The sequence below is a fragment of the Prionailurus bengalensis genome, chromosome A2, assembly GCF_016509475.1.
Source record: "Prionailurus bengalensis isolate Pbe53 chromosome A2, Fcat_Pben_1.1_paternal_pri, whole genome shotgun sequence".
In the NCBI taxonomy this organism is placed as follows: domain Eukaryota; kingdom Metazoa; phylum Chordata; class Mammalia; order Carnivora; family Felidae; genus Prionailurus; species Prionailurus bengalensis.
The window spans coordinates 162564531-162587082 of record NC_057348.1 but is presented as its reverse complement, the minus strand read 5'-3'; the positions used below and the strand labels follow the sequence as shown (position 1 = coordinate 162587082).

The window sequence follows — 22552 nt, the reverse complement described above, 5'->3', positions numbered from 1 at the left end:
GAAATGTGCTGGGGCTGGAGGAGGGGGGAGGGAGTGTAAATCTGTTTTTCTCTCTTCTTTTCTCTTGGTGGGATCTTTGTACTCTTTTGCAAAGAAGGTTGGGGGCGGGCTGGGGGTGTCTCTTCCTACTCGGAACCCAGCCCTGTGTTTCTCCTTCTGCTGTTGCAGATGGGGGTGCCTGCCAGCATTTCTTTCCAGGAAGCGCTGGGACTTTGGCCCTGTCTTGGGGGTGGGGTGGGGGGTGGGATGCATAGAACCAATCCCGTTCCATTTTCCCAGAGTCTGAGCCTCTGGCAAGTATGGGTGGATGGAGGCGTGTGTAACTAGGGTCCCCCTCCTGGGTACATCTGCCACCTGTCCCCTATCCCCTAACCAAACACACAGAGATGTCTGGGCAGCTCTGAGAGTTTCCTCTCGCTGACCCTATATTCTGGGGTCTGTGAGCTGCTGGGGCCTTGGGCCAGCCTGTGCACACAGGAGGCAAATTATGGGATGTGCTCATGATCTGGGTGGAACAGTCTGCTTACACCAAAGGGTGTGGTCAGGGCTCCTCCTCGGGGAGATTAACCCCAAGGACCACTGAGTGGACCTGTCTTTGGGTCCAGATGACCCTGACACTATCTGACCACCACTGGTCCTGTTTCCTAGGGGCTAACGTGGCTCTGAGCCAATTTACTGAACGATCGGAGCCGGATGGGGTGCAAGGTGGGAACAGAGGGTCCCCCTCTTCGTTTGCTGCCTTTCAACTTGTTCTGTTCCCAAGACCCTTCCTAGGTCCCTCTCCTCTGTTCTGTCTCTCTGGGGACAGGTCCTGCGGCTGTGGCTCCTAAGCCAGAAGTTCCATCAGCGGGAGGCCCTGGTGGGAGACTGACTGGGGAGGGGGGCGGTGTCTTTGCCCTCCTCTCTCTCCAGCAGGGACGGACAGGCCTGCAGAGGTCCAGCTTCCCCTGTTGAGCCTGGGCACTGGGTGTGGGAACACCTTTTCCTTTCGCTGTCCGTGGTCCTGGACTGGAAGTATCTTATCTGCTATTGCCCGGTGCCTGCCTTCTTCTTAGTTCCTCCCGCCCTGTGAACTAGGGGGTCTCTGTGCTAGTACCCCAGGGTTTCTGCTTCCTGTATCCGGCTGGTTCGTTTATCCTGGCCCTAATGACACTGGCAGCAAATCTTACAATCGCTTTTTGATTACGTTCGGATAGTTCGGATATTAAACAGCCACATCAGGTTAATTTAAAAGTCCCTTCTGTCATCCAATCCACTCCAAGGTTTTCCTCTCCTCCCAGGCCCAAGGTCCTGGCCTGGAGATAAGTTGGGTTGGCTTCCCCTCCCTGTCTGCTCTCTGCACAGGCTCCTGGCGGCCAGGCTGGGGTGGGAGAGGGATTGAGGAAACATTTTTCTGCTGATGTGGCCTGTTCAGGCTGTGCTTGGGCTCTGGATGGCAGATGGCAGATGGCAAATGCAGATAAGTGAGGCCCATTAGGTTGAGGACAAGGTGGAGAGCAGGGAGCTGTATGAGGACCCTCTCCTGCTGGGTCTGGGACATATATGCAGAGAGCAGGGAACTCATGGTTGGAACTTTGGGGTCGTATGATGCTCAAAGATGTCGAGGAAGTACATGAAATTTTAGGTCTTACATTAAAAATACACAGGAGGGGCGCCTGGGTGGCACAGTCGGTTGAGCACCTGACTTCAGCTCAGGTCATGATCTTGTGGTTTGTGGGTTCGGGCCCTGCGTGGGGCTTTGTGCTGACAGCTCGGAGCCCAGAGCCTGCTTCGGATTCTGTGTCTCCCTCTCTCTCTGCCCCTTCCCTGTTCACGTTCTGCCTCTCTCTCTCAAAAATAAATAAACGTTAAAAAATTTTTAAAAAAATAAGTGGAGGTTCTGTATGCTTAATACTATCAGCTTTGGGCTTTACAGAAGATCCATAGACACTGAAAACCCATTCTCTTGGGACTTTTCCAGGCCTTGTTCTCATCCTTTGGGGTTTGTTTTTTTAAGTTTTTTTTTTTTAAATTAATTTATTTATTTTGAGAGAGAGAGATACAGATTGTGAGTGGGGGAGAGGCAGAGAGAGAGAGGGAGACACAGAATCTGAAGTAGGCTCCAGGCTCTGAGCTGTCAGGGCGGAGCCCAACTCGGGGCTCAAACTCCCGGACCGTGAGGTCATGATCTGAACCTAAGTCGGAGGCTTAAACAGCTGAACCACCCAGGCTCACCGCCCCCCACCGCCCGATTTTAAAAATGGCTGAGAAAAACTTTGTTGATTTTAAATATTGTATCAGTTGTCATAAAAGTGCTTTGTTCAAATCCTATAATGTTTGGGCTCTTTCACCTTTTTACTGCCATACAAATAAAAGCTCCCGGGTTCCTGGAATATGAAGCACAACGAACGTTTGTTTGCTTAATTAACATCCCTTGGGCACCAGGGAACCCAGACTAGTGTTGCCCGGACCATAGCCACGCCTTCCCACCAGATTCCCTGGGTAGGAACAGGCAACCAGAACAATATGGCAAAGGAAAGCAAGGTCACACTAATGGTCAGTTAGGGGTGGGTCCCCCAGCCTAGTGGACGGGCCCACACAGCTTCTCTTTAGGGGAGACTACAGTAGATAAGGGAAGTGGGGGAGCTTTTCTCTAGCCCCTCCAAAGCCCAAACTCCAGTCTCAGATCTTCCTACCAGTGAGGTTCAGGGCAAGGAGAAAATGATGGCTACCCCTCCCCCCACAATTGGACGGATGATGAAGAACAGGAATGGGACGGGTTGGCCAACTCCCAGATCTTCATTCAGGGGTGTCTTCTGAATGAAGACATTCTGAATGAATGTCTTCTGAATGAAGACATTCTGAATGAATGTCTTCTCTTTGGGATTGGAGGAGAAAGTCTGGGGAGAGGTAGGGACCCAGGAAGAAGCAGGCTGCTTTCTCCATCAGTTCCATCAATGAGCAACGGGAGTCCCTCCCGTTCCCCTCCCTTTCTCTTTTAAAATTTGGATTTTATTTATTTATTTTTCATGTTTTATTTATTTTTAAGAGAGAGACAGAGCATGAGCAGGGGTGGGGCCAAGAGAGAGGGAGACACAGAATCCGAAGTAGGCTCCAGGCTCCAAGCGGTCAGCACAGAGCCTGACGGGGGGCTTGAACTCACGAACCGCAAGATCATGTTTTTATTTTTTAATCCTGAGAATATAGTACCCATTCGAAACCATTAAAATCCAAATTTTAGGGGCGTCTGGGTGGCTCAGTTGGTGAAGCATCTGACTTTGGCTCAGGTCATAATCTCGCGGGTTGTGGATTCAAGCCCCATGTCGGGCTCTGTGCTGACAGCTCAGAGCCTGGAGTGTGCTTCAGATTCTGTCTCCTTCTCTCTCTCTGCCCCTTCCCCACTTGCACTCTGTCTCTCTGTCTCTGTCTCTGTCTCTCTCAAAAATAAATAAACATTGAAAACAACAAGAAGTCAGCACTGGAGAGAAGGCACCCTGGCAGTGGCTGTGTGGGTGACTATTGCTCTCCCTAGGGTGGGCAGGGCCTGGAGGAACCCAGAAACTGACCTGCCCCTCCATTGCCCTGCCCTACCCATCCTTCCCTCTGCTCCACCCTTCCACCCCCTCCCTCTTCCTCTGAGTGAGGATACATCCAGAAATCAGGTCTGCAACCCAGAGCAGGGCCCTCCCCCTGCCCACGCTGGCTCCCTGATCTTGGACTTCAGCCTCCAGAACTGCGAGCCATAAACTTCTGCTGTTTATAAGGCACCCAGCCCGTGGTATTTTGTTACACACTAATTGAGTGTGACAGGCAACCAATTTCATTAGTATCTTCCTGCCTGTCTTTCTAGGGCATATATAGACCCCGAAGACCTTTCTCCACCAGTACAGAGAAAGTCCTCGCCCATACAATTTCTTTCACAATCACTTGGAATTGCGTTGTGTGGATGCAGCATTGTTTATTCAGACCTGCAGGATCTCACTAGTAGATGGATATTTGGGTTGCTTCCAGACTTGGCTATCACGGAGGCTACCGTAGTGAATCACACATGCGCATGTTTTCCCCATGTTGGTAGCTAGATCTCTGCGTTAAAGCCCTAGGAGTTGGATCAGTGTGTCACGGGGTAAAGGTGCTTTCTGCAGCGTCTTCCTTGGCTGAATCACTTTGCATGCCCATCAGCGGCATCCCACAGGCCCCGGCAGACTCCCAAGACGTAGCTGTCGGTCTATTTTTTAAAGCCAATCTGCTAGGTAAATCTAGTATTTCGGTGAGTGTCATTTGCTCTAGTAATAGAGGTATTTTCTGGGGTGGAGTGGACCAAGGTGAAGGGAGGTCAAGGCCACTTGCTTTCTCATCTGAGTGTATCTCACATGCATGACCTACTGCGTGGCCTCGCCCCCTGTGCCTCCCACAAGAAGCAGCACAAGGAGTGGAGCCTGAGGGGTTTGTTGCCTGTCCCTGGGGGGCACTTGGGCTTCTAGGTGGGGTTAGCTGGGGGTCCTTCACACAGGCCTGTAAGTCCCATTATAACTAAAAGGGTCAGGCATTAAGCAGTCCCCCTCCTCCTCAGGGATCCAGCGCTGGACGTAGTTGGGGCCACCGTCCCGCGGCCACACGATCACGGGGTCTCTGGACGCCAGGGATGGGTCCTCATCGAAGAAGTTGAAAGGCCGGAGCAGGAAGCCCACAGAGTTCCCTGGTGTGGCAGTGTTAGGGATGTCCTCTGAGTGGGGGATGTGCAGGAAGCCCACTGTGACCCAGGCCACCAAGTCCTGTGGGAAAGAGGGGTGGGCAGGGCAGGGGAAGCTCAGAGAGGAGAGGGGTGGGCAGCCCCCTCAGACCCCATTAAAAAAAATTTTTTTTACATTTATTTGTTTTTGAGAAACAGAGTGAGACAAAGTGTGAGTGGGGGAGGGTCAGAGAGAGGAGACACAGAATCTGAAGCAGGCTCCAGGCTCTGAGCTGCCAGCACAGAGCCTGATGCGGGGCTTGAACCCACGAGCTGTGAGATCATGACCTGAGCCAAAGTCGGAAGCTCAACCGACTGAGCCACCCAGGCGCCCCCCTCAGACCCCATTTTTAAGGGGCAGACCACTGAGCTTGCCCGCCACACGGCGAGCGGCTGCCGTCCATCTTGGAACCGGGCACAGATCTGGTCTCGGGCTAGGGCTTGGGGAAGGCAGGGCCAGTACCTCATTTTCGATGTTCTCATTGTTTTTAAGAAACTCCTCAAAGACCACAGGTGGGTCCCAGGGGTCATTCTGGTTATAGATGCTGCTGCTGCACACTTCTGATTCCCGGTACTTGGTCACGGCCAGGGGGTACCTGCCCAGAAGAGACACCAGGTGGCTTTGGGGGCCAGGGAACCTCCCAGCCCTTCCGAACGATGGCGGAAAGTTACTGCCTTCCCCCAAATGTGAGATCATCTCCGGGGTGTCAGCCAGACTGACCGACCGTCAACCGAGGCTCTGGTGCTTGGCAGGGCCCTCCCCCCCCCCCCTCCCCAAACACAGAGCCGAAGACACACACGTGCTCGCAGGTCCAGAGACACCACCGAGAGGACTCAGAATCTCGTAGATAGAAACATGGATGCACACAGACATTTGAACACTGAGAGGAGCCTGGGGCCCTTCTCTGCCTCCCACGCCTCCCTTACCTGGCCCAGGTGATAGCCTGTTCCTCCTGCCAACCCAGGGGCAGCACCTGGTCGGCCATGGAGTGGATCTGAAGTCGGTAGCTGCGCTTATGGCCCCAGCGGTTCTCCCTGGGACTGGCAAAGAGCAGGTACTTGGGCAGAGGCTGTCTGAAGCGAAAGGCTGCCTGGCGCTCCCGGTGGTAACTTGTCTGCTCCAGGGTCGGCTGCACCAGCTGGTGTCTGGGGCTCCAGGGATTGGTGATATTTTCTAGCTTCATCTCCAGGGTCTGGAAGCTATTTTTGGTGCCTACAGGTGTTCAGGAAGAAAGAGGATGAGAACCAAGCCCCCTGACCTGAAATATCCTCATTCTGTGCTCAGATCCCCATCCCAGACGCCGTCTGAGAGCAAACCACCAGGAGAGGAGCACAGAGGATCTCGGGGATGCACACCAAGCTTGCTGTAAGGGTAGGAGGAAGGGATTAAAACCAAGAAACCGTGGAGGAATGAAGAGAAGACTCCGAGTCAGGCCTGTTCTGATAGTGATTTGAGGTCAAGCCAAGTCTGTCATGATGCCCCTGCCATATTCTATGGGGGCATCATCAATCCAGGAGACAAGGAGTATTGTGGATGACATCTTAGGGTGCTGGGCAGCGACATTTCCTATACTCCAAGGCAATGTTTCCACCGTAACCCTCTGCAAGTGCACCTTTCTGCCTAATCCATCCCCTTGCGGGGGGGCCAATTCAGCCCCCCTTCAGGGGAAGGGCAGGGTGTCACATTCACTGCTTTTCAGGGGCTCACAGATTTCTAGCAAAGGCTCCTGATTTTATGATGCAAGTGTTTGGTGGGAGGGTCTTTCCAGAGCCCAAGTCCTACCTGCCACATCCAGGTCGACGCGGTAATGCACTAAGTGAGTGTGAATGTTGCCAAGCAGGTGTGTGTGCAAGCGGGTCCCATGGCGCAGCCCCTCTGGGGTATAGAAGGTGGCGTGGACATAGCCGGTGGCATGCATCTTGGCCTCCATCACCCCGTTGGGGTAGAAGATGAAGTCCCAGATGTAGTCATAGTTGTAGACTGTTGACGTTGTTCGTAGCACCAGCACCTGGCCCTGCAGGCCTGCATAGAAGTTGAAGCCGCCGCTGAAGTTGGAATTGAAGTGTCGCCTGACGGGCACTCCCGTGGGCATCTCAAAGACACAGAGGGCTCGGGGGTAGCGCACCGGGTCATCGGCATCGTAGTAGTGGAGGGCATCTAGGAAGGTGGCTGTGTCCGGGCAGTCGATGCCAGGGGCTAGCTCATGAGTGACGCTGCCCAAGCCCCAGCCCACGTCGATGTACTTGGTCTGCATGCCCGCAGGCGTGTGTCCTCCATACAGTGCCACCGCCTCCTGCACGCTCACCTCATAGGCTACACGCTCGCACCCGAAGTGCACGTTCAGGACCTGTAGCCCCGAGGAGGAACGCAGCCTGAAGGAGAAGCTCCAGCCGCCGTAGAGCACGGTGTTGCCCTCCAGCCGGTAGCGGGGACCTTGGGGCTGGACCAGGCGGGGGCCAGTCACATTGATGGGGGTGGGGAAGTCCCCACGTGGCTTGTAGGAGGAGAAGAGGGGTGGTTCCTCCGTGCTCTTTTCACTCTTGCCCTTGGGCGATGGGTCCTCCAGAACCACCACGTCTACCTCTCCGTCCTTGTACTTCCGCGCCAGCTCTTCCGGGCTCCGGTAGAACTTCCCATTGTACCAGACCCGCTCCACCGTCCAGTTTTGGGCGTTGGTGCTTCTGTGATCCAGGAGGATCTCCAGCCCAGTGGGGTGCAAGAAGTAGCCTTCTACAAAGCGCTGCAAGATAAACCAAGAGCGGCGCTCGCCGGAGGCCAGGCCCCGAGGCGCCACGTCTGTGAAAGTCAGGCATCGGGAGTGACAATCTTGGTAGGAGAAGCCTGTGGTATCGAGGAAAAACTGGTGCAGGGGCTTCATGGCCTTTTTCAGGGCGTGGCCCAGGAGGGCATACTCCACCGAGGAGATGGGCCTGGAGGCCCAGGTGGCCTGGTGCCCAGGCTTGGGGGGCAGCTCTCTCATGTAGTAGGGCCATGGCAGGGGCCCCACAGCGAACTCAGTGATGTTGGGGTGCTCCTGGGCTCCGAAGAAGATGACGGCACGTGCCTCCCGCGCGGGAGGCCTTCCACCTTTATCCAGAAATTTCAGTACGTGTTGCTTCTTGGGCAGCAGCATCTCAATGAGGAACACGGAGTTCTTGGCCATGGTCGGTGTTCGGGAAGGCTCCAGCCTCAGCTCCTTATGGGACCAGAGGAAGTTGCGCACGGCCTTCAGCTCTTGGGCACTCAGGTCCTCGAACACCCTGGCCTTGTGGTGCAGGGTCCGTGGGGTGCACTTGGTCGCGGCCACTGTCTGCAGCGCCAAGATGGTGGCAATGGCCCAGCCAAGGGCCAGGGTCTCTCGCTGCATGGCTCTGGAATGGAGTAGCAGAGATGAACTTAGTTGTTTTATGGGAGGAAGTGAGTTTCCACGAGCCCTGCACAGCGATGTCCCTTGGCTGGGTGGTTTTCCTGCAGCCTCAGCCCCCTCCCTCACCCATTCCAGTGGGAACCAGGCCTCCATGGCAGCTGGGGCCCCGATGCTGCTCAGGTCTGTGCTTCCCATCAATTGTAATTCTGCCCTCTCCTTGCTCATCTGCAGGCCTCTGCGAGTCCTGTGCATTTTCTTACCTAATGAACTCATTTTGCCCTTTTCTGTGTATTTGCTCAGCAGGGCAGAACTTTGGGTTCTTACCTCTCCACCTTGAGTGCTGGTTGTGTCATTACGTATTGACAGCAAAACTACATTTCTGATACAGTATGATATTTTTCATGTAGAGACATTTTGAAATTTAGTGTAGAAGTTCAAAGAGTCAGCCCCAGGGTCAGGCTGCTTGCGCTCGGGTCCTCGTATGTGTTACCACTAGGACCAGCTGTGTGACCGTGGGCAAGTGGCTCAGGGTCTCTGGGCCTCCACTTTTTCAACTACACAATGGAAATAATGACTGAGACAGCTACCTCTAGAACTGATGCAAGAAATAAATTGGACAATAAAGATAACGTGTTTAGAACTATGCCTACCTTCTAGGAAGCACCCAAGAAATGCTAGCTACTCTTCTTTTTAATTTTTTTTTTAAGTTTATTTATTCATTTTGACAGAGAGAGGGAGAGAGAGAGAGAGCGCATGAATCAGGGAGGGGCAGAGAGAGAGAGAGAGAGAAAATCCCAAACAGGCTCTGCGCTGATAGCCTGATGCGGGGCTCAAACTCAAGAGCCATGAGATCATGAGCTGAGCCGAAGTCAAGAGTCGGACGCTAAACTGACTGAGCCACCCAGGCGCCCCTCCTCTTCTTTTTAAAGTCAACTATGAAGATACGGTCTGTGATACCAACATATGTAAAAATGGAAGCAATGTAAAGTAATTCAACTGTGATTAGGCTGTGGCTCTGAGGGTGCGGACGGGGTGGCCAGCCCTGCTCCAGAATGTTTTGACACTTCTGGTGGAGCCCTCAGCTTGCGGCTGCTAGACCATCCACGCAATGTGGAGCCATCCCAAGTGGCATTCAGGGAGATGCCTCTCCTCCTTCCATTTTGGGGGACTGTGTCAGGCTCTTCACATTTTCCCACCCCCAGGGCTGCCACTAGAGCCCCCTCTGGGTTTCTCATCTTCTCCCCTGGACCTGGTGGGAGGGCCCTAGGGACTCACAGGAGACTTCGGGACTGCTGGGTGAACCCAGAGCCAGCAAAAGGACATGGGGTGAGCGTGTGATCTGCTATTAAATTTGCCAAGGCTCACCCCCCCCACCCCTTTTTTTTAGTAGATTTTACTTTTTAGAGCAGTTCTAGGATCACAGCAAAATTGAGCACAAGATACAGACATTTTCCGGGTACCTCTGACCCTTACTCATATGCAGCTTCCCAATGAACAATGTTCTTCTCTAAAGTGGGTCATTTGCTATCATCTATGAACTCACACTGGCACACCAAGGTCACCCAAAGTCCACAGTTGACATTAGGGGTCACCCTTGCTGTTGTACATTCTACGGGGTTTGGCAAATGTGCCATGACATGCATCCATCATTATAGTATTGTACAGAGCAGTTTTTCTGGCCTAAAAATCCTCTGTGCTCCATCCGTTCATCCCTCCCTTCCCTCAAACCTGTGGCCACCACCCACCCTTTTATTGTCTCCAGAGTTTTGCCTTCCCTGGGATGTCACGCAGCTGGAACCCTACACTGCTCAGCTTTTCCAGATCGGCTTCTTTCACTTAGTGATAAGCATTTAAGCTCCTCCGTATGTCTCTTCTCGGTCAGGCTCCCCCCCCCGCCTTTTTTTTTTTTTTAATAATCTCTTAGGTCCAGATTTCTTTCTGCTTTGCTAAGGAGGGAGATGCGGAGGAGATCCGTGGTCCTTTCAACCTGAGCTTGGCTGTTCTTTTAGCTTTTACCTTTCCTGGTACAATCTTCTACTCTGACATCCAAGCGGGCAGCCGGTGAGGTGGACAATGGCAATGAAGCCCCAAGAGGAAGGAGAATTGGTAGCCAGGGAGGGCCCAGGCCGGGAAATGTGAGGGATGCCCTTCTTCCCCACTTCTCATCCCCAGCACCCTGAGAACAGCATCCATGCCCTCTCTGTGCCTTTCCTATCTCACCCCTGGGTGGTTTATGTTGCATACGAGTGTGCTGCACCCTGGAGTCATTTTCTCTGGGTTCTTGCCCCTTGTATTCTGGCTCGCCCACCCCTTGTGTCTGTGTTTCTCCCGCCCCTTCCCTCCACACCTTTCTCCCCCTGCTTCCATCCCCACCAGTCACCCCTTCACCCCTTCCCCTGCATCCCCCATCAGAACGCACCTGTGTGTTCCCCTGTGGGCTTGCCTCCGCTACCAGCCTTTGCCTCTGACTCCTTGAGCTTTATGGCTCCATGGACCCCGCCCTGGAGGGAGGGACAGGGCGAGGCATGGGCTGACCAAGGTGAGGAACCGCAGCTCAGGGGTTCCACAGTTGGCATAAAGCAGCGTGAGGACGTGCATGGGGCTCTGGCTGCTGCAGCCAGGAAAGCTCTTGTTACACCTTCAAGGACCCACGTCTGGAACCTCCTCAGTCCTTCATCACTGTAGTGACCAGGGTCCACTTCTGTTTTCCCAAACAGCACATGGTCCTAGATCTGTCTCCCTATCATTCCTCCTGCCGCAGGGGACCTTCCATGAGACTTGCGTGCTATCTTCTCCATTTTGAGTTGCGCGCACAATGCCGTCATCTGTTAAAGTAGGTGGTGAGTTTCTGGGGGTGCCTAGGTGGCTCAGTCAGTTAAGCATCAGCTTTTGACTTTGGCTCGGGTCATGATCTCACGGTTTGTGAGTTAGAGCCCCACATCGAACTCTGTGTTAACTGCACGTGAAGCCTGCTTGGGGATTCTCTCTGCCCCCCACCTTCTGCCCCTTCCCCACTCGTGGGCTCTGTTCTCTGTCAAAATAAATAAATAAACTTAAAAAATTTAAAAAAAAGTAGATGGCGAGTTTCAGAGGTCAGAGATAAAGACCAGGGCAAGTTTACTAGTAAGTAAGCAGCCTCACTCGAAACAGTTACATGGACAAAGGCAGGGGCTGGTAAAGACACCAACATCAACAACAGAGAATGTGACCCATATGTAGAATAGGGAACCAGAGATGGAATAGCTTGGGAGGGAGAAGCCCCTAAGTTAGTCAGAAGGTCTTATTAGCCATCTCTATGGGGAAAGGAGGGAGGAGCTGGCTGGGGACAAGGTCAGTCAGGATGGCTGGGGAACCTGGGAGTGGGGAGGGGAGCAGCACTGTGTAGCTCAGGTTGATGGTAAGGGGAATGTGGGCAAAGGAGAGAGCTCCTGGTCAGAGGGAAAGAATAGAATCGGGAATAGTGTGCGGCTTGGAAGGAGAGGTCATTATTCCCCCCATCACTACGTCTTGACTTCCTGTTCTTTTGTTCTTATGTGGCTTTTGTATTTCTCATCATTATCTTCCTGTTACTTGTATTGCAAGTGATTTTGGTATTTATTGGCAGCTAGATCAAGGAAGGAGAAAACAATTAGTCAACCTGTTATTTGTTTGCAATTCCGGAAGGCCTTTGGTGTCTCTAAGGAAAGGGATTAGCTTTAAAGGTTAAAATGATTGATGTGATAACTTCTCTTATATCCTTTCTCCTTCATTGTCTGAAGGATTGAGGGTTGGTTAGTCTCCATTATGGGCTCACCAACACCATGGAGACTTGAGGATGTCCAAAAGAAACAAAGAGAGTTATAGGAACAACTTGACATTGAGAAGTGCAGTCTGTTTCCGTTCTACAAAGGACATCATAACCAGGATAATGGGGTGAGGACAGATCAGGAAAAGATACTTGTAAAGATTAGAACAGAGAGGGACCACACATAAAAGAATGAAGTTTGACCCTTAGCTCACACTATACACAAAAATTAACTCAAAATGGATCAAAGACGTCATGTAAAAGCCAAACTATAAAACGCTTAGAAGAAAACATAGGAATAAGTCTTCATTTTTTGAGTTCTTTTTAAAAAAATTGTTTATTTTGAGAGAGAGCGAGAGCAAGCAGGGGTGGGGCAGAGGGAGAGGAAAAGAGAGAATCCCAAGTGGGCTCCACGCTCAATGTGGAGTCCCGAGTGGAGTTTGGTCACACGACTGTGAGATCATGATCTGAGCTGAAATCAAGAGTTGGACACTTAACTGACTGAGCCACCCAGGTACCCCAGAATAAATCTTCTTGACTTTGAGTTAGGAGGGATTCCTAGCCATGGCTCAAACGCAGAAACAACCGAAGAAAAAACAGACAAACCAGACCTCACCAAAATCACAAACTTTTGTATTTCAAGGGACACCATCAAGAAAGTGAAGACAACCCAGAGAATATGAGAAAACTATTTGCAAATTATACATCTGATAAAGGACTTGCAACTCAATAAGAAAAAAGACAACTCAATGAAAAAAGTGGGCAAAGGATATGAATACATATTTCTCCAAAGAAGATACACAAATGACCAAAAAGCACTTGAAGAGATGCCCATATCATTAGCTATCAAGGAAATGCAAATCGAAATTATAATGAGTTATGACCTCACACCCACCAGGTTGGCTGGAGTCAAAAAGCCAGAAAACGAGTGTTGGTGAGGATGTGGAGAAATCAGAACGCTCATGCACTGCGGATGGGAATGTAAATGGAGCAGCCACTGTGGAAATTGTTGGCACTTCCTCCAACAGTTAAACACAGAGCTACCATCTAAATACCCAAGAGAAATGAAAACATATGTCCACACAGAAACTTGTAACAGATGTTCATAGCACAGTTGCTCCTAGCAGCCAAAAGGTAGAAAAAGTCCAAAGGTCTGTCACCTGATGAATGGATAAACACTGGAATGGTATTTGGCATTAAAAAAGGGTGAAGTGGGGTGCCTGGGTGGTTCAGTCGGTTAAGCGTCTGACTTCAGCTCAGGTCACTATCTCGCAGTCCGTGAGTTCGAGCCCCGCGTCAGGCTCTGGGCTGATGGCTCGGAGCCTGGAGCCTGCTTCTGATTCTGTGTCTCTCTCCCTCTCTGCCCCTCCCCCATTCATGCTCTGTCTCTCTCTGTCTCAAAAAATAAATAAACGTAAAAAAAAAGGGTGAAGTTAGGTCATGATCTCACGTTTCATGGGTTCGAGCCCCATATCGGGCTCTGTGCTGACAGTTCTGATCCTGGGGCCTGCTTTGGATTCTGTGTCTCTCTCTCTCTCTGCCCCTTCTTCACTCATGCTCTGTCTCTCTTTCTCTCAAAAATGAATAAAAACATTAAAAAAAAAGAAAAAAGAGTGGAATACTGATACATGGTACAGTATGGATGAATCTTAAAAAATATTATGCTAAATGAAAGAAGCCAGTTAAAGAAGACTACATAGTATATGCTTCCACTTAAATGAAATGTCCAGAATAGGCTAATCTATAGAGGCAGAAAGTGGAATTCGTGATTGCCGAGGGCTGGGGAGCGGGGTAGGAGTGATAGCTAATGGATATGGAGTTTCTTCGTGTGTGGATGACAATGTTCTAAACTTGACGGTGGTACAAGTTGCACATTTCTGTGAACATACTAAAATCCATTGATTATTAACTTTACCGGTGGATTGTATGGTATGTGAATAGCTCAAGAAAGCTGCTTTTAAAACAAAGTGACAGGGACTATATCTAGGAGCTCCTACAAATAAGCCAGGAAGAGGAAGCAAGGAACCTCGGGGCAACTTACAGAAGACGAAACCAAAATGGTCCAGGGACACGAGGAGATGCTCCCATGTGGTGGGGATTAGAACGATGTGATTATTCGACAACAAGATCTCATTTCATGACCATTGCTGGCAGAAATGAGAAAGCGAGGTGGTGGAGATGTGGCGAAACAGGTAGCTCGAGCAGAGGCCGTGGGGAGGCATGCGGATGATAGAGCCTTTGGGAGGGCCGGCCCAGTATGTGGGCACCTAGATAGTTGCACACCCTACGGGACTCAGGGATGCTACTTCTGGCCTACATGCCACAGATTCGCCCACAGATCCACCAGGTAGGACCCAGACACACAGTGTGGTGGAAATGGGAACTGGAGGCCATCTGGGTGTCCATCACCAGGACAGGGAGCCAGCGAGAGGCGGTCAGTGTGCACCGTGGGGTACCGTGCAGTTGGTGGAAGCAGCGGAGTGGTCCACACAGCCACTCACTGGGGTGGGTCTTAAGAATGTAAGAGGAGGGGCACCTGGGTGGCTCAGTCTGTTAGGCTTCCGACTTCAGCTTAGGTCATGATCTCACGGTTCTGCTTATGGGTTCGAGCCCCGCATGGTCTCTCTCTCTCTCTCTCAAAAATAAATAAACATTAAAGAAAAAAGAACGTAGGAAGAAAAAGGATGAATGATAGAGCACAATACCATTACATAAATTAAAACACGTGCACACAGAGCAACTGACATATTTTTAAGAACAGATGCAAATAAAAGGATAGACGCTTCCCCAGGAAATGTTGCCTGGGGAAGGTGGAGTGGGGACACACACACACATGCACACACACACACAAGCACGTGTATGCCCACATATATGCACACACACACATGTGCGTACAGACACATCCATGCACCCATATATATGCATATGTACATACATACACACATAAGAGAGACAGGGGAGACTTTGCATGGCCAGTGATGATTAGGTCTATGCACTGGGGTACATGCTTAATTCTGTAATGGATGTCTGTAAATACATAAAAGAAGGGTCTGAGAAGAAAGGCGAGTGGCTGCACGTTATCATCCTAGGGTAGAGGGGACAGGGTGGAGAGGACAGGTAGAGAGGACAGGGTAGAGGGGACAGGTAGAGAGGACAGGATAGACAGGATAGGTAGAGGGGACAGGTAGAGAGGATAGGGTAGAGGGGACAGGTAGAGGGGACAGGGTAGAGAGGACAGGTAGAGAGGATAGGTAGAGGGGACAGGGTAGAGGGGACAGGGTGGGGAGGACAGGATAGAGAAGATAGGTAGAGGGGACAGGGTAGAGGGGACAGGTAGAGGGGACAGGGTAGAGAGGACAGGTAGAGAGGACAGGATAGACAGGATAGGTAGAGGGGACAGGTAGAGAGGATAGGGTAGAGGGGACAGGTAGAGGGGACAGGGTAGAGAGGACAGGTAGAGAGGATAGGTAGAGGGGACAGGGTAGAGGGGATAGTTAGAGGGGACAGGGTAGAGGGGACAGGGTGGGGAGGACAGGATAGAGAAGATAGGTAGAGGGGACAGGGTAGAGGGGATAGGTAGAAGGGACATGGTAAAGAGGACATGTAGAGAGGACAGGGTAGAGGGCACAGGGTGGAGAGGACAGGTAGAGAGGACAGGGTAGAGGGGACAGGGTAGAGGGGACAGGGTGGAGAGGACAGGTAAAGAGGACAGGGTAGAGGGGACAGGGTAGAGGGGACAGGGTGGAGAGGACAGGTAGAGAGGACAGGATAGAGAGGATAGGTAGAGGGGACAGGGTAGAGGGGACAGGTATAGGGGACAGGAAGCATCGCAGGCCTCCCACCTGGGGGATGAAGGACGAGGACAGGAGTACTTTTGTAGGCAGGCAGGGAGGTGGGACGTACAAGCCTGAATCTCCCTTTTCATGTAAAGGCCAACCCAAAGTGTACACAGAAAGGTAAATCACAGGACAGGTAGCACAGAATAAAAGTGACACGAGCCATGCCCGAGGGTGAGTTCTGCCGGAGTTTAGAAAGAGATGCCCCGGGGCGCCTGGGTGGCTCAGTCGGTTGGGCGGCCGACTTCGGCTCAGGTCATGATCTCGCGGTCTGTGAGTTCGAGCCCCGTGTCGGGCTCTGTGCTGACAGCTCGGAGCCTGAAGCCTGTTTCAGATTCTGTGTCTCCCTCTCTCTGACCCTCCCCCATTCATGCTCTGTCTCTCTCTGTCTCAAAAATAAATAAACGTTAAAAAAATTAAAAAAAAAAAAAAAGAAAGAGATGCCCCTCGGGACTGCAAGACTCTCCCGGTCTAGGCTCCGGCCCCTTCACACCACATTCCCAGGGCCGTGGCAGCCAAGCACGACTAACTGCGGGGCTTAAAACAACAGAACACTTTTTCCTTACAGTTTCGAAGCCTGAAAATCTGAGATGAAGGTGTTGGCAGGAACAGGCTCCCTCTGAAGGTCCTCGGGGAGGTCCCTCCTGGCCTCTTCTAGCTTCTAGGGTCACAGCCAACCCTTGGTGTCCCTTGCTTCCTTGGCTTGTAGACACATCACCCCACCTCTGCCCCCATTGTCACCTGGTGTTTTCTGTGGTTCTCTGTCTCTGTGTCCCTCCTCTTATAAAGACACCAGTTACTTAATTCAGGGCCTGCTCTACTTCATCTTCACTGATTACATCTGTAGCGACCCTATTTCCAAATAAGGTCACAGTGTGAGGTTCCAGGAAGGATATAAAATTTGGGGGACATCATTCAATTCATCACAACCTCTTTACATGTCCCCCCTTTCAGATTCCAGTCCACGGCAGGCGAGTGAATTCTGAGTCCTGAGCTCAGGGCTGCTGACCCAAGGGCTCACAGATAGCCTGAGTGGGGTCTTGGGGTGTATGAGGGACTGAGGAGGAGGAGGGTGCCCTGGGCAGGGGTCAGGGAGGAGCGGAGCCTTGGGGCTGAGATGTAGTGTGCTTCTGGGACCCTGAGCAAGGTGGGGGTTCTAGGTGGAATGGGGCACTGTGCCCAGGAAGGCAGAGGTGGAGATGTCCCAGATGGTGTGGACAGGGTGAGGACCACGTTGTGCACTCCTGTGGAAATGTGGGGGTGAGAGAAGCCTGAGGGAATGCAGGGGAGACCATGCGGGACAGAGGTGTCTTTAGGAACGACCTCAAGGAACTGGAGACAAAACGAACACTTCTTGGGCAGAGTGCTGGGTGAAGCCATTGGTTTTGACTTAGGCGGGGGAGTTGAGGTGTGAAGTTCTGGAATTTGGCCTCATTGCTTTGTTAGCAGCTCTTTTCCCTAGCTCATCATGCTCTGTGTTTGGCTCTCATCCCTCCCCATTGTGGGTGACCTTGGTTTCTGAAATAAGTCTCTCTCTTCTTGGGGTTAATGATTGACAACTGTTACAGATAACACTTGGGCAAAGACTGAGCCCTTTAAGTTCTGGGCCACCTGCCTCTCTTAAAGGGGCAGAGCTGATGGCCTTGGGGATGACGTAGGGGGCAGCAGGCCTGTTCTGGTGGGGAGGGGCAGCGGAATATGTGAAGATGGGTCTAGTGTCCGGGGTTGGTAGGCCAGAGATCACAGCTCAGTTTTCCCATTGCTAAATCTTGACGCTGTTTCTAGAAAGTCACAGCACACCAGAGATAATTGGAGATAATCTAGAGAGTGGGAAAGAAAGAGCTTCACAGGGGCCTCCCCAGCTCCACTGGGGGTCCCAGAGCAGGGTGGGGGGCTGCAGGGGAGGGCAGCCGAATCCCTTGATTAGATCTCTGGGCTAATGAGGGACATCATAAGCTTTATCTCTGATTAGGGAAGGCTGGTTTGCAAAGGGAAAATTCCACCACCTTCTGAATGCAGGGTCATTGGTCATGAGGGACCCTGGTACTATTGATATTTTGAGTCTGACAATTCTGTGTTGTGAATTCTGTCCTATGCACCATGACACCTTTGGCGGCATCCTGGCCTCTATTCACTAGATGCTGGCCGTCCCCGCTCCCCCCCCCCCCCGCCCCGGTTGTGACAACCAGAAAAGTCTTGGGACATTGACAAGCAGAGGCCTATTTGTTTTCTTGTATTTTGCCATATTGCCTCATGCAGATACTGCGTTTTATACAAATGGAAGGTTTGGGGCAACCATTGCATTGGGCAAGTCTATCGGGGCCGTTTTTCCAACATTTGCTCGCTTCGTGTCTCTGTGTCAGATTTTGGTCATTCTCACATTATTTCAAATGTTTTCATTATTATTGTATTTGCTATTGGTGATCGGTGTTTAGGGATCCTGGATGTGACTGCTGTAACTGTTACGGGGCATCTCAAACTGCACCCATATGAGAAGGTGGATTTAATGGCTACACGTCACGGGTGGTCTGGCTGCTCTACCACCTGTCCCTTCTCTCATCCATCTCCCTCTGCTCAGGCCCCCCTAGTCCCTGAGATGCAACAATATGGAAATGAGGCCAATTAACCACCCACAGTGGCCCCTAAGTATGCGAGTGAAAGGAAGGGTCATATGTCTCTCACTTTAAAATCCAAAAAACTAAAAGGCAACTGAAGGAATGGGAAAAGATATTTGCAAATGACATATCCGACAAAGGGCTAGTATCCAAAATCTATAAAGAACTCACCAAACTCCACACCCGAAAAACAAATAATCCAGTGAAGAAATGGGCAGAAGACATGAATAGACACTTTTCTAAAGAAGACACCCAGATGGCCAACAGGCACATGAAAAATGTTCAATGTCGCTCCTCATCAGGGAAATACAGATCGAAACCACACTGAGATACCACCTCATGCCAGTCAGAGTGGCTAAAATGAACCAATCAGGAGACTATAGATGCTGGCGAGGGTGTGGAGAAACGGGAACCCTCTTGCACTGTTGGTGGGAATGCAAACTGGTGCAGCCACTCTGCGATGGAAGTGGAAAGTGTTATGCTAAGTGAAATAAGTCATAAGAGAAAGACAGATACTATATGTTTTCACTCTTATGTGGATCCCGAGAAACTTAACAGAAGACCATGGGGGAGGGGAATGGGGAAAAAAAGTTACAGAGAGGGAAGGAGGCCAACTGTAAGAGACTCTTAAAAACTGAGAATAAACTGAGGGTTGATGGGGGGTAGGAGGGAGCGGAAGGTGGGTGATGGGCATTGAGGAGGGCACATGTAGGGGTGAGCACTGGGTGTTGTATGGAAACCAATTTGACAATAAATTTCATATTAAAAAAAATTCTTATTCAATTAGGGGGGAAAAAAAACCTAGACGTGACTGAGCTCAGTGTGGAAGGCATTTTGAAAACCAAGGTGGGTCAGAAGCTAGGTCTTGGGCATCAGTGAGCCAAGTTGTGAAAGTGGAACGAAACGCTCAGGAAGGAAATGAAAAGCACTCCTCCGGGAACACATGGGTGGTGAGAAGGCAACAAGGCCTCCTGCTCGTGTGGAGAGAGTTGCAGGGGTCTGGACAGAAGGCCACACCAGCCACACTTGGACTCCTCAGATGGATCTGAAGGCGACTGAAAATCTTCTGGGAAGGATTCACCGTTCTAGAAGCCATTAAGAACGTTCGTGATTACAGGAAGAGATCAGATTATCAACATAATCCGGAGTTTGGAAGAAGGTGATTCCAACCCTCCTGGAGAGGACGTGGAGGGTTCAGGACCTCAGTGGAGGAAGTCACTGCGGACGCGGTAGAAACAGCAAGAGAACTGGGATCAGAAGTGGAGCCTTTAGAGGGGACGAGGTCGCCACCATCTCAGGATGAAACCTGGACGGACGAGGAGGGGCAAAGAAAGAGGCTTCCTCAGGTGGCATCTCCTCCCGGTGGAGATGCCTCGAAGACACGGTCACAAGGGATTTGGAACGTTCTGGAAGCCTGGCCGGGGAAGCAGCGGCGGGGGCTGAGAAGACAGACCCGGGTTCGGGGAAAGTTCTCTGGGTAAAATGCCATCAAACAGCACCACCCACCACAGAGAAATCATTCGTGACAGGAAGAGCCACCCGGTGCAGCCAACGTCCCCGCTGTCTTATTTTCAGACGCTGCACAGCCACCCCGGCCTTCAGCGCCCACCACCCTGCCCGGTCAGCAGCCGTCACTGTTGGACAGGACCCCCTCCAGCAAGAGGATTAGGACCCGCTGGAAGCTCAGATGGTGGTTAGCACGTTTCAGCAATAAAGTCACTTTTCACAGAGGTGTGTCCACTGTCGTTTTGGCCGCGGTGCTGGGGCACACGTCACACGCCGCAAACGTGTGGTGCAAACGTGCCTTCCGTGCACCGGGAAACCAACACCTTCCTTGACTCACTTTATTGCAATATTAGCTTTTCTGCAGTGGTCTGGAACGGAACCCGCGATATCTCCGAGGTACCCCTCTATCTCCTGGGGGGCAAAAACGCCCTCGTGCAGAGAGCCATTGGTCTGTGTGAAGCCCTCCTGATCTGTACCTGGAAGCAGGTGGCCTCCCCCCACCCCCGCCCGACTCTCACCTGGATCTCCCAACCTGTTCTCCATGCTTTTGTCAGAACACAACTCTGACTGTGGCCCTTTCCCTGCTTTGGGGGGTTCCAGCTGCCTACTGGGTAAAATGTAAACTTATTTATTGGCATGAAACACCCCTGACCACCCAGCTCAATCTTCCTGTTGTTCTTGGAACACCACTCACCTCCAAAGTGCCTCCCGCCCCCTGCTCCTTCTGTCTAGCCTGGCTTGGGGGGCCGCTCCTGGCCCCTGCCCCTTTCTTCCCTCGCCCCTTTATTCTCTCTCCTCCTTCACTTACCGGCTCTGGCAGTCAAGGCTCAGCACCACAGCCCTCTCTTGACCTGTTTTACACGCTCCAGGCAGCTATGGTTTCCCTTTGCATCCAGGGCACGCGTCTGGCTCTCTTACTGTGTTCTTCTGTCACCGGGCAGGTCTCTGGTCACAGGTTGGCCTCCTCTGCCACCTCCTTGTGGGCAGGGACTCAAGTCAGCATCTCCATTTTTTCAAAGCTACAGAACCCAATACAGTGCCTGGCATACAGACTGTGGGTTCTCCTGTTTTGTTTTCAGAGTGAATGGATAAACAGATCATGTGGCAAAGGGGGGTAGAAGACATGTTAGAAGTCCAGAGGTCAGAAGAGTTTTGGTTAATTGCTGTTGGCAATCTAAGAAAAAAACCCTGCTCCAGGGTGAGGTTTCAACCAGGTTACTATTTTTTTCCAGATTTATTGGAATATCATTAACTTACAACATGGTATAAGTGTAAAATGCACAACACCTTTTTTAAAAAAAAATTTTTTTTTCAACGTTTATTTATTTTTGGGACAGAGAGAGACAGAGCATGAACAGGGGAGGGGCAGAGAGAGAGGGAGACACAGAATCAGAAACAGGCTCCAGGCTCCGGGCCATCAGCCCAGAGCCCGACGCGGGGCTCAAACTCACGGAGTGCAAGATCGTGACCTGGCTGAAGTCGGACGCTTAACCGACTGCACCACCCAGGCGCCCCTGCACAACACCTTTGATTGGATGTACTTAAATGTTGCAATGCGATTACCACTGTAACCTTAGCATACCTTCATTGCATCACACAACTACCATTTCTGTGTGGTGAGAACATTCAAGATCTCCTCCTTAGCAACTTTCAAGTATATACTATGGTATTGTTATCTATAATCCCAGGGCTGTGCATTAGATCCCCGGAACTTGTTTGTTCTGGGTAAAAACTGGAGGTTTTCACCCCCTGACCAACATCTCCCCCTTCTCCCCACCCCCAACAACCACCATTTTCCTTTCTGTTTCTATAAGTTTGGATTTTTTAGATTCTGCATATAAATGAGATTATACAATATCTCTTTCTCTGTCTGGTTTCTTTCACTGAGCATAATGCCTTCAAGGTCCATCCACGTTGTCACAAAGGGCAGGACTTCCTTCTTTCTTGTGGCTGAAAAATATTCCATGTTTACACACATGCCTATGCACACACATACACACAATGGAATATAAAAATATTCACACACACACACACACACACACACCCTACATCTTCTTTATCTATTGGGTGAATGATATTTGGGTTGTTTCCACATCCTGGCTATTGTGAATAATTGTGAAAAAACATGGGGTGCAGAGATCTCTTCAAGATCCTGATTTCACTTCCTTTGGGTTTATACCCAGAAGTGAGATTGCTGGATCATATGGTGGTTGTATTTACATTTATTTTTTTAAATCTTTTTTTTAATTTACAGAGAAAGAGAGAAAGAGAGAGTATGTGTACAAGTGGTGGAAAGGGAAAGGGAGAGGGAGAGGGGGAGGGAGAGGGAGAGAGAGAGAGAGAGAGAGAGATTCCCAAGCAGGCTTGATGCTCAGTGCAGGGCTTGATCCCATGACCCTGCAATCATGTCCTAAGTCGAAATCAAGAATTGGACTCTCAACCGACTGACCCCCCCCCCCACCCCAGGCGCCCCTGTATTTTTAGTTTTTTGAGGAACCTCCATACTATTTTCCATAATGGCTTCACCAACTTACATTCCTACCAACAGTGCATAAGGCTTCCTTTCCCTTCATATTCTCCCTAACATTGTTGTCTCTTGTCTTCTTGACGATAGCCATTCTAACAGATATAAGGTGGTATCTCCTTGTGGTTTCAATTTGCATTTCCCTGATGTTGAGCACTTCTTTAGAAAAGTTTCTGTTCAGGTAGTCTGCTCAGGTTTGAATCAGATTTTA

General features: G+C 50.9%; 1 protein-coding gene across 1 annotated transcript; it reads right to left on the bottom strand.

The window, feature by feature from the left end:
• Positions 1 to 3920: 3920 nt before the first annotated feature.
• AOC1 (amine oxidase copper containing 1) lies at positions 3921 to 20906 on the bottom strand. The gene is made up of 5 exons (XM_043589912.1): positions 20626 to 20906; positions 6492 to 8080; positions 5636 to 5921; positions 5172 to 5304; positions 3921 to 4751 (listed from the first exon to the last, which is right to left on the bottom strand). The coding sequence occupies exons 2-5, from the start codon at positions 8074 to 8076 to the stop codon at positions 4482 to 4484; spliced, it is 2274 nt and encodes a 757-aa protein (XP_043445847.1). The 5' UTR covers positions 8077 to 8080; positions 20626 to 20906; the 3' UTR covers positions 3921 to 4481.
• Between the last annotated feature and the right edge of the window lie 1646 nt (positions 20907 to 22552).